Below are 18,179 nucleotides of genomic sequence, written 5' to 3'. Positions count from 1 at the left end.
AACCATATTGGCCCCTCCCTTTCTGAGGCCTCCTGCAGGTGGTGTGCCCACTGGAGAGTCATCCCACGTTGCTCCTTCGAGCTTGACCTGACTGGGGCCCATGGGAAGAGCCCTGGTCAATACATTAAAACAAAATTTCACCAGCATTGAAATTATAGGTAACTATATTATAGGTTAACATGGTGGTGCAGTGGTTAGCACCATCACCTCCCAGCAAGAGGTCCTTGGTTCAATCCCCAGTAGGAACCTTTGTGTGCTGAGTTTGTGTATTCTCTCTGTGCACCTGTTAGTTTCATTCAGGGGGACTTGAACATTTTCTGTGATGTAAAATAGAAGATTGTTTGTCTTTATCTGGTATTGCATTGATCTAAGAACTCACTCAGGGTGAACATGACTTTGGCTAAAAGCAGCTGGAATAGTGGTTGCAATTAACTCAGAAGAGGTGAAAATGTCCTTCACTCAAAACAGCTGGAGAAGGTGTTGAAAAAAACTACAATACTATTCTGTTTATCATATTTTTTACAGCAAATAAACTGGAAATGAAACTAGACTACTAGAGTAATATTATCGTAATAGGAAGCACAGTACGATTACTGTAGGAACATTAAGGTAACTACTGGCAGCTGGATGCCTGTAGCGAGTGTTTCTTTTACAGTAATACAATTGTAAAATAAAATACATTAGAGTATCTGTGTACTATGATTCATTTTACAGCTTTATTACTGTAAAATAAAATACAGGAAAAAGACATTGTAGAGTATTTCATTTTACAGTAATAAAGCTGTAAAATGCTTTATAATAATTACTGCCATCCAGCTGTCATTAAGTTACTGTAAAATCTAAAGCGACTATTTCAGTGTGGACAGCAGGACCTGCGCAAAAGCTTCTATGTTTTCAGGACATATTTGTCCTGCAGAGTCCACCAAGCCCTCTTTAACAAATTTCCCCTCAGAGAATAGCTCACTATGGTTTCAAATATTGTGGAGATCCCAAAGCTGGCCTTGGTTGCAGCATCCGTGGAGGTGTGACGCCTGCTAGAACAGCTTTGCTGCTTTTGTAGCTTACCAAGCAAAGTTTCTATAATCTGCGCCGCTTCAGTCTTGGTGACGTTTCTGAATTTCTCGACAGGCATTATCATCATACCAATAAAAACTTTTCACAAATAAAAAATAGAAGCTTCAAATAGCAATGTGACATTCAGTATCAAGCCTTGGAGGCGTGTGTCAAGTGGTGGTGGAGGAGTTTCCCCGAAGCTTGTATCGAGGCTTTCTTCATTTAGGGGAAGGGCAAAAAATGATAATGTCCAGCTGTACTACTTGACTGATTCATGAAGTGGTTCAGAATGTTTTGACAGTATTAAGCATCCTTAGGCTCCATTCACACAGACAGACACATGGATCTAAAAATCTCTATGTACCCATCACACAGAGATAAATACTGAAAAAAGTAAAAAGGAAATCAAATAAATACTCAAAATGCTTCCCAAGAGTCATAAAAACTCATATCATTTCCTTACAAAATCTTATCATAAGCTCTTGTAGATAAAGAGATCTACTTTGACAGTGGTTCTCAATGAGCAGGAGAATCACTATAGTGTGATTGCTTGAAAAGCATTCTCACTATAGTGATTGTCCTGCTCTTTTCTGTACGTTTTTTGCACATAAAGACCCAATCACACTTTCAGTGATTTCATCAATCTTGGTATCAATACGTTCATCTTGTTCAGAATATTACTGCTTGTATTTTTGGTATTTATAAACGTTATAGTATTTAAAATATAGAGCAAAATATGCCACATAGGAAATGATTGAGAAAGTCTTCAAAATTTTAAATAGATTAGCAACAAACCTGTAAATAAAAAAAAATTGAATTAGGCTAATATTTTAGCAATATGCTAACATTTTTAGCTAATTTGTTATCTACTAGGGTTTTTATGCTAATTCAGAGTTTAGCTTCTATTTTAGAAACAGGCAAACATTTTTTTACAAATTTGGGTTACTGGGAGTTCAAGGTTACTTTGGAGTTTAGCCAGTATTTAAGCAATGTGCTAGCTTTATTTATTCATTTATTTATTGGTTAATTTGGCATCTACTGAGTTTTTTTTTATGCTAATTTGGAGTTTTAATGAAATATCAAATTTTGTAGCAAATGTAACATTTTGAAAACAGCTTTTGCTTTTTCAGAAAATCCCTTCAACAATTAAAGGAAATTTTATCACCATTTTCAACAAAAAGCATTCACACAAGCGTTATCACAGGTAATGCAGCTTTTCTAGTTATCTTTATTTTTGCAGTTTTTACAGCTTTGCCAGGTAAACAACCAGAGAAAACTTCATGCATAAACAACGGCAGGTGTCATGGAATGATGAATATTTCTTTCGTAGGAACTATTGCTCTTCATCAAATGAGGGTCAGGTCTGACTGCAAAGCATGCCTGTGCTGGAGCAGGGAATGTCATCTGCGTCAACATGCACTTCCTTTTGTCACATGTACTTCTGATGCAGTTTCCAGCAGGAAGGTACATCAAACTCCTGAAGTTTCTCCTCTCCACCTGTTGCACTTTCTGATGCTCTGCAGTTTTCTGTGTCTTAATAATAAGCATGGCTGTGTTCCTTTTTTTTAGAATTTACTTTTAGTGATTTTGCCTTTTTTATAGCTGAGCTTGCTGTCAAACCAACAATGGTCTGAATCTTGGTTTGAGTGAGCTTTGTTTCTGTGTTTTGAAGACGGAAATGAGGGTTAGCAAAGACTCTCACTTCCTCTGCATCTGTTTTATTCACTGTAAAATGTTTGTTTCCCAGGACAGGTCTGTGAGATTTTCTCAGCTTGGCTTGAAAACCGCTCATGAAGCTCTGTGCATAATAAGCTGTATACTGGCTAATCTGGGACAACCTCTGCTCACCTCAAAACAACCTCAGCAAAACAAAAGCAGTGAGAGAAAGGAGATGTAAGCAGGCCTCAGAAATGAGCAGAGCAGCAAAAACTTAGTCGTTCACCAGCAGCAACTCATTGTCAACTTCCAAGCTGTCGACGGCCTCGTAATAAAGCCCATCAGAGATTTCACAACTCAGTAGGCTGTGAGATATGAGATGTGTTTCTGGCAGCCATGACCCATTTCTGCTCAGAAGCAGAGTGATCAAACATCTCAGAACAAATGCTGTTGCTTCTGTGCCTCCCTGCTGCTTCCAAGTCCTTACTTCCTGCAAAAGGAAACGTCGGCCCATCCTGTACAGCCGTTAGTAACCAGCCAGCAAGTGCACCACATGCAGAAATCCCCAAGGATCTATTGATCCACCACTTCCACAGGTTTATGCAGCAACACCACAATACATGTTAGCAGGACTTACAGTCTGGTTTTGAAAGGAACAAAACTGTTGTTGAGGAAACTGCTGCAGAAATCCCCAGATTCAGAAAAGTGACAGGAGTGCTGTCATCTGAACCTGGAGATAAACCTAAAAAAGATGTTTTTACTTACTTTTTGAATGGAAGATTAAAGATAAAATAAATTCAGGACTTTTGTTTTTGTTTTCTCCTCTTCTGTGTCAGAGCCTGCATGAGGTTCATGTCATGAAGGTTTGTCTTCCCAGAACAAACACATGTGGGTCTATGTTCATGTGATAGTCTCAAGTCCGTTTGCTTTGCAAAATAAAAATGATCTTAACCTGAATCTATGATTGTAGGAAATAAATATTTGATAAGTCCTGAACCGGATGTCGATAATTCATGTAAAGAAAATGGCATGTTTGAACCAGGGTGGGATTATATAAGTTTGCTTCCACCCACTCTCTTTCAAGCGATCAACTTGTGATTGATTGATTAATTAAGAAGGTATTTTATATATAATTATCTGATTGCATAAAACAAACCATTTGATTTATTCATTGTAATGGAGACATTCAGTGTGTGACTGCATCTTTAACATCCACTGCACACAGGCCCCTCTCCTCCTAAGGGTGAAAAGGTGAATTCCAAGAAGATTCCAAGCCACCAGGTTGGGGGCTGCATATTTAGACTATTGTGATGAGAATTTGAGAATTAAAATGTCAATGTTTTCCTGTAGTTATTGTATGTGTTTTACAGTCCTTACAAATTAAAAATAGAAAATTCTTATAAAAAAAATAAACTGAAAAATAAGCTGCAGCTGGTGTTTTTTTCTTTGCATTATTGGGTCTCTGGACCACACGTAACAAACAGACAGACAGGTGGTTCCACATGCAGCAGGTTTATGAATTCAGACAGGATCTAAGCACAGCTGAAAGTCCACAAAGCTGAATCAGGGTCAGACAGGCAGAGGTCAATCATGAGAATGGGATCATCCAAAAAGAGACTATAGTAGTCAGAGTCCAGGCGAGGGTCAGGGCAGACAGCAATCAATAAGATGAAGCAGGTCAGAGACAGAAGATCAGGTCCAGATAGAAACGCTGGGTAATGCAGACAGGGTGGCACAAACAATACTTCACACAGAGTGAGGCTCTGTTTGCTGCTTAGGTAGCAGGTGCGTGATTGTCAGATTGGATTCAGGTGAGTTAGAACTCTGGAGACTGCTCCCGCCAGTGATCAGAGGGGTGACAGAGCTCTGACTCCTGACAGTCACACAGTTATTGAAGAAGCAGCTACCGACCGTTCAGTCCTCTTACTGAGGGAATTACAAACTAAATAAACACCATGATGACATGGAGTTATCCCAGCAGTTTGGAAAAATCCAAGGGATGAAGAAACATGAGCGAAGGCAAAAGGTAAGTTTCCTGTTGATGATGTGGCTGTAGAGGCACAGATGATTCATTGCTTTTCTTCCCAACAAGTTTGTTGTTGCCAATTAACTAGTGTTGGAAACCAGTACCAGATAAAATCCCAAAAATATCCAGGCCCATTTATTCAGATTCTAACAGAGAGAAGGACAGGTTGTAATCGATAGGAGGGATGTCCCGATCTGGTTTTGTGATCAGGAATCGGGCTTGATCACTTAAATTAAAACTGGTTGTTGTCCTCCAATCAGTGATCTGATTTTTGTTTTATATCATTATTATCTTGATCAGCGATGTATATTTCAAATAAATGCCCTAGTATAAGTCTACTCATCGTGTACAGATCACAACATTTTACTGTTGCAGAGCACATCGAAATATGCCAGCAGTTTGAGGAGGCGTCACACAAAACAGTTCAGAAAGTTAACAAGATATTCACAGAGTTGAACATTATGGCTCAAAAACTCTTAATACACCTTTACAGCTTACAGTTAGTCTCTAAAGTGATTTGTTGTAAAGCAAACAACAACCCATAAATACATATCAACAGAAAAAAGATCATATTTTAAAAAGTTTTTTTTATAATAAACTGTGGCTTCCCTACTGCAGAAAGCCAGATGGCTACAGTGTGATTAAAAAAAAACAAAACAAAATAAAATCCATAATCTCTCAAAAACAATCCAAGCTAATAAATGGTTTCATAGATATTATCTAGTCATGAAAATGAATGACCATATTCATGCTACAACAAGTCCTCGCTTGTCATTTTTAATGGAGACATGATCAAGAATGCTCTGAAGATCCTGAAGATAAAATCACTAAACTTTACTTAAATGTTGAAGCTACTTCACAAACGTTCTCTGTTTAAGTGTTAAAAGATAAAAGAAGGTGAATACGATAAAAATAGAGATCAACCAGGATCAGTTAAAAACTTTTTTTCTTTTTTAATGTTTTAGAAAAGTATTGGATCAAGACTCGGTATCAGTATCGGAATCAAAATCAAATAGATTTTTCAAATCTTTCTGTTTGTTTACTAATGATGTAATTTACCTGAAATGTAGTTTCCTCAGATGATACAGAAAGTGTTCCTGAGCAGAAGCAGCATCCAGAGTTTTGATTGTATTTTCAAAGAAATCTGCTTTTTCTTTGTGTTCTTCATCTGTTGAAAAAGAAATGAATTTTCCTGATGTTGCTGTTTCCCAAAGAACACATGGTGACATGTTAAAAGTTTTGTTCAATTCTAAGAAGGTTGCCCACTCTTTATCAAAGCATTGAAAAGGCTCTTGGTTTTCAGCAGAGATGCATTAAATCTTCAAGTTTTACCTGAAAGTGCGAAACTTTACCTGAACATGTTCACAGAAAGTGTTATGTGATCACCGATAATTGTTGGATGAATGGTAGAGTCTGGATATCTTTTATTGGAGATTGATTGACCAATAAACAGCAATTCATTCATTTTTTTATTATAAGATTAATGGTGTTAAAAGACATATGCGTTAACACCTTAAATGTGACAACCTTAGTTGTTAGCAGTGTGACATAAGGATGACTGAATGTGTGGTTTGCATCACCATTCAGATTGTCCAGGACAATACTGGAGACCAGGAGCGGTCCGTGTTTCAGAGCTGAGCCTTCAGTCTTCCTCCACCAAAACCATCCTCATTAATATGAACTACTTTATGTTTCTAACACCATCCTGTTATATATGAATATTATTTTATGAAGCAATTCCACCATAAATGGATCATTTAAATGGGCTGAATTCACCACAATTACAGATATTGTAAAAACAAACTGCACGTGCAAGTCTCCTCCCACTGCAATAACATCAAAGCACAATTGACAACTCATTAAACTTGAAAATGAGCATTTTTATTTATGTATTTAGTTAGAGCAAATCCAACTTATTTAAAGATGAACTCAATCTATGAAGGATCTCATCTCAGCAGAGACAGATCAGAGTTCTGAGCTGAGCTGGAGAGGGATGCGTGCAGGAAGTTCATCTGGTGCTCCAGAAATCTCTGGGGTCGATGAGGGTGATAAACACCAGTTTTTTTTTCATGGTCGCTCTCAAAACTCTGTTACCCTTGACCAACGGAACTGCTGGAAGGTTGAAGGTGGCGGACACATCGTTTTCCCTGCTGAGAGGCTCACTAGCTTCTTCTTATTTGACAGTGTCCAACTTTTCCAGAAAAGTCCGTCTTAAGAATTATGCAATAAATCTGCAACTAAATCAACTTTTAAAACAAATTAAGTGCAGCTACTGCCTACGGCCTGAAGTACAGAAGACATTAGCTTTTGGTAGCGCGAGCTTTGACCATCCAATCAGAGGTGATTATGTCATCATCCGTCCTCATGAATCTACAGAGACTCTAACTCAAATTCTGATTGGTTGAATCAACATCATCCATTTAATCCATTGATGTCTGTGGTTTAATCAGCAGTATTTTTTGTGGAAAGCTGCCGCAAAGACCAGTAGTGAGGATGGAAGCAATGAGTGTATGAGCGTAAAGCAGACTTTCATTAACCTAGCAACAAGTGAGGGCTAAAATCTGATTGGTTAGAAACTTTCATATGAAAAACTGTCTGACAGCAGTGCAGCCGGGGTGTAGGGACGTGTCCCTGCTGGAGACTGAACAGTGCAACTGAGTGTTGTCCATATGTCAAATCTGTGTCAGATTGATTGAAAAAGCACAGAATGCAAAGACATTAAGAGGTCTTTGGACGAGTACTATAAAAAGCATGCAGAGGAGGTGGTCTTCTTCCTGCCTCGAACACAGTGAGTGAGTTTAGCATGAAGATGCGGAATAACAAAAGAAGCTTCCTTCCTTTTTGAAGTTAAAATGTGGGTGCAGACATTTGTCAAATGTTAAAGTCCTGTCTTGTCAGTTTTCAGTCTCAAACCTTGACTTCAACCCTTGGTTAATTTGTTGAGGCTGTTTGTTTACAGCAGGTTAAGAAAACAATAAGCTTCTGTTTATTTTTCTGCGTGCTCCTCTGTTATCTCTGACACTAATAGAAGGCTCCTCTTTTGCACAGCATCCACTTTTCTCAAATGAATGGAGATGCACTAATGTCATAAATGATGGTGTTTAGTTTCTGGTTGCAACCCAAAGAGAGGAAAAGCCGCCATGACGCTCATTAATGGACATTTCTCTGAACTTTTATTTTCTGGTCACTTACAGTCAGCACTGAGTGATGGCTGTGGTCGGACCGCACGCCGCTGATGCACCCTAAGTTTCATAGACTCATCCGCCTCAAAGCCATTTCCTGTACCAATAAAAATCCTCAGAGACAAGCAGAGATTAGGCCCCACCCCCCCACCCAACCACCTGGAACAACAAACTCCAAGCAATAAGTCACTGCAGAGATATGCTGATTCTGTAACGAAGAGGACGTGAAATCCAGTGAGTTTGTAACCTCACACACAAACACCAAACACACACAGATGCCGAAGGGAAATCTTCATGATCGATGTAACAAGAAGAACTAGGAGACACTGGGATGTCAGAAATTCTACTTTATTTTTAATTTCTCAAGATGGATGACCTCATCAATTACATTAACAGAGACAGAATCTATGCAGATGTTTGTCCAGGTTACACACAGTCTTCTCAGTCTGCAAACCTTTGACATGAAGGAAGGATTAGTGACACACATGATATAAAAACAACCCCTATCATCTGAGGTTATCTACAAAAATACATTAAAGAAGCACTGTGCTCATCTCAAAACAAACCTCAGAATTTAAATGTACGCGTCATCATCTGTGTGCAAACAGTCAGTCTGTGGATGTGGGGGCTCTGCTGTGGGTGTTTGGTGATTGGGGTGCACGCTTGCTCTTATTTAAAATATGTCTGCCTATGATTTGGAATTGGAACGTGGGATTATTTCGTCTCAGCAAAATAATCTGCTCACATGAAGCCAGACGTTCCAGCGGAGGTGCCGCATCTCTACATCCTCACCGTAGAAGAGGACGGATCTTCTTGTTTGACTGACAGCATGGGGGGGGGCGGGGGGGCATTGGTGTTGCTTTATAACAGACCCAGAGCCAAAATCAGCTGCAGAGCTGGGATGAAGCAATCAAAAAATGAAAAAACAAAGAAGAAAAACATCCTTAAAGACCCACTCCAAGGAAAATGTTTTTGTGTTTTAAAGATAAACTGATGGAATTTTTCCCATGATGAAGAACATGGAAAATAATGCTTAAAATTGCTTTTCTGATAATTTATTTACTCAAATCATTGTAAATCAGGAGCAGATGAAATTGGTATTTGTGACCCAGATGCTACAGTGGGAACCACAAGCTCCCTGCTCCACTCCATTCTGATCATCCACTACCAGACAAATAGATCCATGAACGTCTTTGTTTTCCTCGTCTGAGCTGGAATCTGGATCAGAACTGTACGGCTGGATAGAAATGATATTACTAACCATTTTTGTTGTACCGCTAATGTTAGCTTGGGATTGTGAGGGGCTGTAAGCTAGCAGGGGAGAAGGAAACTTATGACTGATGAAAAAGAGGGCAGGCTTACTCCGCACCAACAGTCTAAATTCAGAGGTGATGAACTCCTGCTGCTCTGTAGAAACGAAGCCCTAGAAGGTTTTTGATTTTGGTTTATTTTTGACTTATTCATTACTAAAGGACCTCTGGGAACACTTTTACAACAGATCCAAACAGGATCGCTGGGTTCACATTGAACATGATTTGTTAAGTCAATGCCCCGACATGATCTACGGCACGTTTTAAGCTTCGGGGACTACGCTGACATCTGGCAGGCGCAGATTTCGAGCGTTGAGAACTTTGACAAAGAAGATGTATCGTGTTAACCAATCGCAGACTCAGCTTTGACCAGTAACATGTTGTTGATATGATTAGCAGGTCGAGTGCAAAATCAACATGGAGGAGAATCTCACCAGCTGAGACTGTTATCAGGTTCACAGATCAGACATCAGAAACAACCTGCTTCAGTCCACAACCGTATCGCTTAAGAAGTTTGGTGACAAAAGACGAAAACTTTCTGTTATTTTTTTTTAAATCTTGTTTATTCTGGTTAAAATCATTCTTAGTTATTTGATATAAGGATCAATAAAAGCAGAAATGTGAAGAAAGTGATTCACAGTGACTACTAATACCAAATTCACATCAGTAAACTAGATTGTTTTGCTCTTTTTTGATTGTTTACAATTCTTTTGAAGAAAAACTGTTTTAATGTACGGAGGACAGTACTAGGATGTAACTGCTATGCTCTGTCAGTTTCATCTACAGTAGAGAAAGCCTAAATGAGAGACCCAAAGAGTAAAGGATGCTATTTCTCTGTGTGCAAAAATCTAAATCCATCTTCTACATGGAAACGATTTCTCTTCTTTGACAAGTCATCCCACAACTACAGGCTTTCCAGACGCTGTGTTTCAATGAGACATAGCTCTGCATGTTTGCCTGAGAATCAGGAGCTGGAGACACAGTTGTTGTCCAGTGAAGAAATGTAAACTTAAGTGCAGCAGACAGCCTGTGTTTTGTGATGAGATGTCACTTCTTTAAGCACAGAAAACCCCCAGCATGCCTTGCAGGCAATCATGGGTGCAAATTTCAACTAAAAAAAGATTTGTGGGAGAAACAGAGCCAGCTGTGTGTCCCCACTGTGATCCAGCGCCTGTACACCTGAGCCTCATCTACAGCCGGATTACAGCTGATGAGGATAATTAGCCAACATTTTTTGAAGCTGGGAAGTTTGGACCGTCACTTCTGTTTCTAAACAGTTCTCTGATGAGTAGAAATGCGGATGGAGGTTTTTTTGGGAGCATCAGCTGGTGTTACTCTCAGAACAGCACCCGTAGGGGCAGGAGAGGAGGATATGGGGATGGGGGATGACCAGAAACAGGGTGAAAGGCTTGCATAAAAGGATAAGGAGCAGGATGATCCAGAAGAGGAAAGGGGAGAGATGTAAAGACAGAGGAAGGAGGAGGAGGAGCAGCAGGAGGTGGGTCAAGAGTAAGAGGAGAGAAGGAGGGAAGAATGTGAGGATAGGAGAGAGCAGGGAGGGGGGATGGAGGTGGAAGAAGGGAGAAATTATGCTGGATTATGGTGTGATGGAAGGAGAAAGAGGAAGGAGAAGAGAAAGGTGTTTGAAAAAGGAGAGGAGCATTGAGAGGGATGCACTGCTGAGGGAGGTGATGAGGAAACGAGGACGTCTTCTCTGTAAAAAGATGCTCAAACTCTACTTCCTTCTTCCTTTCCCTTTCTATCTTCTCCTTCTTAGTCTCTCTGAACCGCTCCTCTTGTCTCCCCTTTACACGCCTCCTGTCTTCCTCCTTATCTCCCCACCTCTCCACACTCTTTTCAACAGGTTCTGCTTTAGTTCCGTGGTCATTGCTCCAGACGTACCTGGCATCCTGACTGACCCCCCCAGACGTGAAGTCAGAGAGTGTATTGGTCAGATTGACAGGCTGTCCGTCCGTTGAGTCGGTGAAATCCTTCCCTCTGTTAGAAGCAGCTGCTGTGCTCCAGTGTACTGCATTGGAAACCGGTGTGAGGAGTTTGTGACATCCATCATTGGGTTCAGTCGTCCCTCCCCCCTGACTCTGCTCTATGAGACTGTTGCAGGAACAGTTGCCCCCCTCCAGGCCTGCGGAGGCGCTGTCATTTGTGTAAAAGATGTTTAAACCTGGAGTCTGAACGTGGTCTGGAGAAGACTCTGGCTCACTGAGGTCCGATATGAAACCAGCAGCCTGCTCTGGAACAGCAGCTCTCCTTGTCTGTCTCCTTCCTCTTCTCCTCTTCTTCCTCGGCGTTGCTGACTCCTGCTGGGCCCCCACCCTCTTGGTGGCTGCTACCCTGTGGCACGTCTCTGAAGCCTCCTCACTGGGGAGGATAATGTCTGCCGCTCTAATCCTCGGCTCCGTTTCTTTCTGTTGTGCAAAGCGGCAGGAGGGGGCGCCATGTCCTGCAGTTATTGTTTGTCTTTGATTACAGTCTGTTTCTGTTAAAGAAGAAGGGACAGGGGTAATCGCTGGATCGCACTCTGCTGCTCTGTAACGTTCAGGAAGAAAATTCATTTCCCTCCGGTGAGCTGAGTCCTGACGGGTAAAAGTAACACAACTAATCAGTGGTTTGCAGACTTGTTCTTGGGTATCCCGCACAGCTCTTATCTGGGTCTTCCTCAGATTCCTCTGCTCCTCGTCCTCCTTGTCCGCTTTGGCATTTCTTTCTCCGTTTTCTGCGGCTTTCTCGGAAGGGCCAGATGTAATTGCAGGACAGCATGGCATCTGTACCACAGGCTTGTGGACAGGGCTAATCACTGAGCTACATTCTGTGCCCCCGCAGAGGAGCTTTCTGAGCCCTTGGCCCCACCCTGAGGCTGATTGCTGTGCCTGATCCATTTCCACCTGCAGACACAGCTGGTTCCAGCGATTACACCCGCTCACTGCAAGATTACTTAATAGCTCGCCCTTCTTCTTGTCATTCCAGCCTGGCCCCTCTCGGTCCGTCTGATCTCCTTTTATCCTTTCCTCCACCCCCCTCATGTTCTTTTCTTTTCTTCCCACCAGTAGATTTTCAGAAAGATTACTGTGCTCCTTTTCTCTCCTCTCCTCTGTAGGGGGACTCTTTCTTCTCACTCCCTCATCTCTTTTTACTTCAAACATCTCATCTGCACCCACACTCCTCCGTCCCCTTTCAGAGCCTGTTCTGCTGCCTGTTCTCCTACTTTTCCTCCTCCCTCTCCTCCTCATTCCTCTCTTGCCTCCATCCCTCTTCTTCTTCCCCCTCCTCCTCCATTGGGATTTTTGATGGCCTGATGTGGTTACAGTGAGGCACTCAGGAGCGATGGGAACACATTTCATAGGGCATTGATGGGGGCAGCCTGACCCCTCCAGAGTGGAGGTGGTGGCACCACACCTGTCCTCAGGACTTCCTGATTCTCTTCCCTCCTCCTCCCCTTCATCCATCTTTCCCTCTCCTCCCCCGTCCTCGTCTCCTCGCCTCCTTTGGCAGTCAGAAGGCTTCATTCTCTGCCCCCCTCCCTGTGCTCCGGCTCCTTTCCCAGCCCTATCATATTTGGCCTTGCTATGTGCTCTGAAGTCATACAGTAGAGGGTTGACACTGTACGAAATGGGGGGGGAGTTCTTGGTGTAGTTGATCATCTCGGTTGGCCAGAGAAAAACCCTGCTACAATCACGGCTCAAGACAGGGCAGAAAGGCTCCTTGGAGCGAGTTGGAGGGGCAGATGCAGAGTAGCATGTTCTTTGGGCATCAGCTGGATGTGGAAGAACACCAGAGTGGGAGGTTTGTGGATTGACATCTGACCTAAGTGGCTTTGGTTTGGCACCTATCTGACAGTCCAAACTGACTCCCAGTGCAGAATGGGATCTCCCACCATCAGAAACCTGCGTGCCTCTCTTTAATGGGCTCCCATCAGCGTCAGTCCCACCTCCCTCAAAGAGGGAGAGATGGGCTCCAGTCCCATGTAATGTGTCTTCCAAACACGTAACATGGGACTGTCCCACAGCAATGGAGGCTCTGGCAGGCCCGCTCTGAGCTTTAGAGTCCTCACTCTGGCAGTATTCTGCATTGAAATGATTCACACCTGCAGTTTTTGTTGCTACTAGACATTTAAGCCCCACATCGGTTCCTCCACCCCCCAGGCTTGAGGGTCCTTTGGCTGTGGTCGCAGGTCCGGGTTTCCCTGATAAATTTGAAACTAGTCCAGGCTGCATGAAGATGGCGGCTGCCTGGTGCAGCAGGACAGTGCTTCGTTTGGGCAGGGAGAAAGAGACGGGGCGGAGCCTGCTGGCACCTGGGAGGAGCATCCTGCTGCTGATGGTAGTGTCTACTGAACTTGTGTCAGGGGGCTTTCTGCAGTTGCTGGTCATGACTGTTTGGTTGAACAGGGAGTGGCTGGCTGTGGCAGTGGAGGCACAGGGGCTGGTTCCGGTGTGACCCGAGCCCATGTCACGGTCCGCTGGGTGCTGGCCACAGTAGACAATGCCAGAATCCCCATTCTTGTTGTCTGCCTTCGTTTGTTGGTAAGTCCACCCAGGGTGAAGCAGCCTGGTTTCCAGAGCCAGGTCCAGAGTCAGGAATGGGCTCTGAGGTTCTGGACAGAAGGAAAGGAGAAAGGTAAGGAGGTGACATGTACAGGAACATCTGCTGCATGAATGTGCAGGACTCAGAAAACTTCTAACACAAACACAGGATTTTACCTTATAGGCCAGCAGTGTGAGGTTTGTGCCCTTAGATTTGGGTTATCTCAGTTAGAGTACCGTGGTCAGGTTTTGTGTTTTTGTCACAGTTTCATCTGGTTTCATGAGATAATTATCCACAGCTGTCTTCAGTCAACTATCCTAGTATAGGGCTGGTTTAATAAACTAGATTAATTGATCTGAATTGATTGAAGCTTAAAAGATCAAAAATCGATAAATAAAAATAAATTGATTTAGCACATAAAGCTAAAGTCTTCTAGCTTGATGCTAACGTTTAACGAAATTTCCCTTTAGACAGCTAATGCTAACACTCCGCGACCTAAACATACATTCTGACTAGATGATCATCTTTATAAACTCACAGACATGAATTTTCTAAACTCTTTTAGGAAATTTTATTTTTTAAATTAACCATTTGTGGTCTAAAACACATTTTTCCCTCATACTGTCTTCTTCTTCTGGAATAATGTGTAATGCTGTCATATGATCGCCACCTAGTGTCCAAACTGAAACGTCCTCCTAGAGAAGCAGAACAATGTTTACAATGTTAATGATCTGAACATTTTAGTTAGAACTTCTCCTTTAGAGAATCCTTGTAACACTGGTTGATATTAACAATCTCATTATTTCACTGATAGATTTACAGTATGTGAACTGGATCAGATTAATATTAATATATTCAAAACATAGAGTAAATTATTAATGTATTTGTAAGCTAATGTGTATAAATGTGTAAACTCAAAATTGAATTGAAGAATTAAAAGAATTTAAAAAAGCAGAATTCAATCAATGCAGGCTCTGGGGAATCGAATCTTTTCCTGAAATTATTATCGATACCCAGCCCTGATCTTTAGTGTGTTTAAGAAATAAGTTTGCTGTTGTTGTTGCTTTCCTTATTCATGGGTTTTTCAAGTTTAGGGCTTTTGTTTTTTTAATCAAAGTTTTACGTTTTCGGCATCAACCCAGTCTCATGCATTTTGGGCCCCACATCCACCAGTTCTTGACAAGCAGACAGATTGAGCTCAGAGTTCCTCATCAGAGACTAAAGCTTTCTTCAATAGGCATTTTGTAGCAGCGCTCTCATCCATCTGCTTTGATTAATGATTCAAATTTTCTTGAGTGACGGTTTTAAGTTCATTTAATACTTTTTTCTCTGAGCAGACTCTTTTCCCTTGAATTTTTAAGATTTTTTTTAGAAAGCAAGGATGAATTATGCTGCTCTTCTTTCACTTGTGAGAATACATTTATGCTGAGAATTGACTTTAAACTGAGCTGTCAAAGTCTTCTGCTCCAGAATCAGACTCCAGTGAAGGATGGAGTGACAGTTTAGACTTCCCAGAAACCCACAGGAACCACAATCTCTGACTTAGTCTGCGTTTACATAAGCTCTCTGTCTCCCACTGGTCTGCTCACAATCAGTAGTAAGATTCTAAAGAATAACAGTAATTTGCACAGGTCAATAATGGAGTTGTCCATTAAATGGCATTTGATGACCTTACTAAAAGGCAAACAGTTTCTTACTTGAAGAGTTTTGTTCTTTATTCTCAGCAACCCCCCCAACAACCCCAAACGACATAAACTCTTAAGAGACAGGGAAGATCACATGAGAACATTGTAGTTATTATGGTCGCGGAACATAAACCAGTAATGAACACGGCAATCTTCAAAGTCCAAAAGAATGCCCAGACCTGGACCAATTCTCTTCAATCTCATCAGTTCACTATTATTCTATTGGGAATGTTCATAACCCAGCCCTTGGCAGTTTCTTCTAGCTTTTTAGCTTAATAGACCTTTTTCAGACAAAATGGCAACATTGCTGCGACTGTATAAAGGGACTTTCGATTTCCAGATGTAGATCTACCTGAGCACAAGTGTCAGCTCACCTTTGCACTCAGTATGCGTGACAGAATGAAAGGCTTTACATGTACGGGTTTATATGCATAAATGTGTGTGTGAGCTGCAGTTGTATTGTGTACATTTTGACTAGTTTAAATGTGAAGACTATTTTAGCCAACAGGTATGTTTGTAACTACTGAATGTGTGTGTAGACAGGTCCCGCCCATTCCAGATTGCTTTTTACACCTGGTTGTTTAATGATGTTACCATGTTCCACTTTCTCTAAACTCATCTTCTGGCTCTCTTCTGATCTTCAAGTGTCAGGATTTCTCCTAAATAAGTCAGATGTTAAACTTTACACTCAAGTGTTTGTAGCTTAAAAAAAAACATTGTAAGATTTTTACAAGGGGGTGGGGCTTAAAGTACAGTTGTGAGGAAGCTAGCTTCTGTAGCTCACACTAGAAGTCCGGAAACGTTTGGAAAAAGTCTGGTAAAATCTGAATTCTTCCCTTCTTCCTACCCTTCCATTTTAAGGGGCATTCATAGTGGAAGTGGTGTCCTAAATATTTTTTTAAGATCCCACCCTCCAAGCAGAGAGATCCAACCACGTTGAGCTGCATCGCGGAGAAGCGCTTTTCTTCAAATGGGTGTGCTCTGAACCACAGAAGTTTACATTTAAATGTAAGTAATTACTTTTTGTTTTAGCGTGACCTTTTTAAAGTTTATAAAACCGCTGTGGTTATGTATATTCAAGCGTTGGAAGCTCTGCGCTAACACTAGATGATCAGCGATCATTGGTGACGCCATACAGTGAAAGTGACATGCACATTATGAGACACTATTTTTCCAGAACTCTCCATTTGGAGAGATAGATAAAAGGGGAAGGGAGAAGGGAAGAATTTGGATTGGACTTTTGTCTGCGGTCAGATGAGCACAACTGCTGCTCACATTTCCAGTGAGGCCTCTTCAGAGAGAGGCTTCTTCATCTCCATGCTTGAACTTACAGGACACTTCCACTTGCTGGACCTGAGCATCTGTCATTTAGTTGCCACTTCTTTTTCCTGCTGAGGTCATCCCTACAGCTAATTATCATTGTTCTGCAGTAGCTCTTTAGTCTCATCACCCAAAACTAAGCTCTGAAGTTCCAGCTTTGGAGAACTCTTACTTGTTCCCAGTGAGGCGCTGCTGGGGGATGAATTAGCCCAGTTCTGCTGAAAGTCCGGTCTGGACTGATCGGTTGGGTCCACCGCCACAGTGGTAGAGCGGAACATGGGACCAGAACCTGGAGCACTGAGGGGAGAAGAGAAAAAGGAGCGATATTTAAAAGGCTGCGGTAAAGGGCAAGAAATAAAGGAGGTGATGGGGGTTTAGATTACGAAGGAGAAACAAATGAAAGAATGAATTTGAACAAAAGACAAAAGAGATCTCAGCAGAGAGAAGAAGAGGGAGTTTCCAAGAGAAGGAAACGAGAATAGAACAGGTGGGGGTTGGCAGCACAGCTGAAATCCAGCAGAAAATCAATTTTGCCACACTTCCTCTTTGTGCCGGGAGACAAATAACAAACCTGAAAATGGCAGCGACACAGCTCAGGAGTGAGGGCAGCGACGAGATCAGGGTGCGGTTGGTCAAGGGTTCAGAGGAATGCCAAAACACAGGAAAATTTCTATTAAAAAATATTTTAGTGAACATGAGTTTTTCACTGATTCCAGATTGATTAATAAAAATAACCAGAATCTTTCGTTTTAGGTTTATTTCTCTTCTTTAATTGATCCAGCCCCCCCCCACACACACACACTACCACCACCACCTTTTTTTCCTTCAGAAATCTGCTGTCTGATCTGTTCTGTCATCTGCTGAGTCTACTTTTTTTGTTTTTACCTTCAATAAGACTGTGTCTGAAGGTCACCCCGTGGAATATGGTCTCTGTGGAGTTTTGATCTCACTGGAATAGTCTGGATCAAACTGGACTGAAACAGTGGTGCATGTTTTGTCCTGTGATGCTTGGGACCCCCTTCAGATGCCCTGTTGTAAATAGTTTAACTATAAGGTCTAAACCTTTCTGCTCACTGGCGACCTTCAAAGGATCCTAAAGGCACCAAAGCTTTTCACAAACTGCTTCCATTGTGAACGTTTGTATCCATAATGTTGTTGCGATTGTGACTTTTTAAAGTGAAGAGTCTCTGATGTCAGAGCATTTTTTCAGCAACTCACAAATGTTAAAAAAAATGCACATTTTTCCGTGATATAAACAACAGTAAGTTTCTCTTTCTGGATAAAGTAATCATTTTTACGCAGTATGAGAAACCTTTCTGCCATGGTGCATTCAGTGGTCAGTTCTACGACTTGGTTTAGGATGGAGCGTCTCTTCCTTTTCAGTGGCCGTGGAACTAACTGACAG

At 41.7% G+C, this 18,179-nt stretch overlaps 1 protein-coding gene across 2 annotated transcripts in view; it reads right to left on the bottom strand.

The window, feature by feature from the left end:
- Window positions 1-8,249: 8,249 nt before the first annotated feature.
- Window positions 8,250-18,179, bottom strand: part of LOC112138743 — a 78,149-nt gene continuing 68,219 nt past the window's right edge. The window contains exons 1-3 of one of the 2 annotated variants that reach the window (XM_036215574.1): window positions 17,346-17,538; window positions 16,947-17,071; window positions 8,250-13,839 (exon numbers count right to left, since the gene is read on the bottom strand). In XM_036215574.1, the coding sequence (XP_036071467.1) occupies window positions 10,565-13,839; window positions 16,947-17,071; window positions 17,346-17,470 (3,525 nt within the window). In that variant the 5' untranslated portion in view covers window positions 17,471-17,538 and the 3' untranslated portion in view covers window positions 8,250-10,564. Of the gene's footprint in view, window positions 13,840-16,946; window positions 17,072-17,345; window positions 17,539-18,179 lie in introns of those variants that run through there. The other variant, XM_024261373.2, reaches the window with a different exon arrangement.

Source organism: Oryzias melastigma, linkage group LG15, assembly GCF_002922805.2.
Source record: "Oryzias melastigma strain HK-1 linkage group LG15, ASM292280v2, whole genome shotgun sequence".
Taxonomy (NCBI): domain Eukaryota; kingdom Metazoa; phylum Chordata; class Actinopteri; order Beloniformes; family Adrianichthyidae; genus Oryzias; species Oryzias melastigma.
The sequence above is the reverse complement of the archived record's forward strand: the minus strand, read 5'-3'. Positions and strand labels throughout refer to the sequence as shown.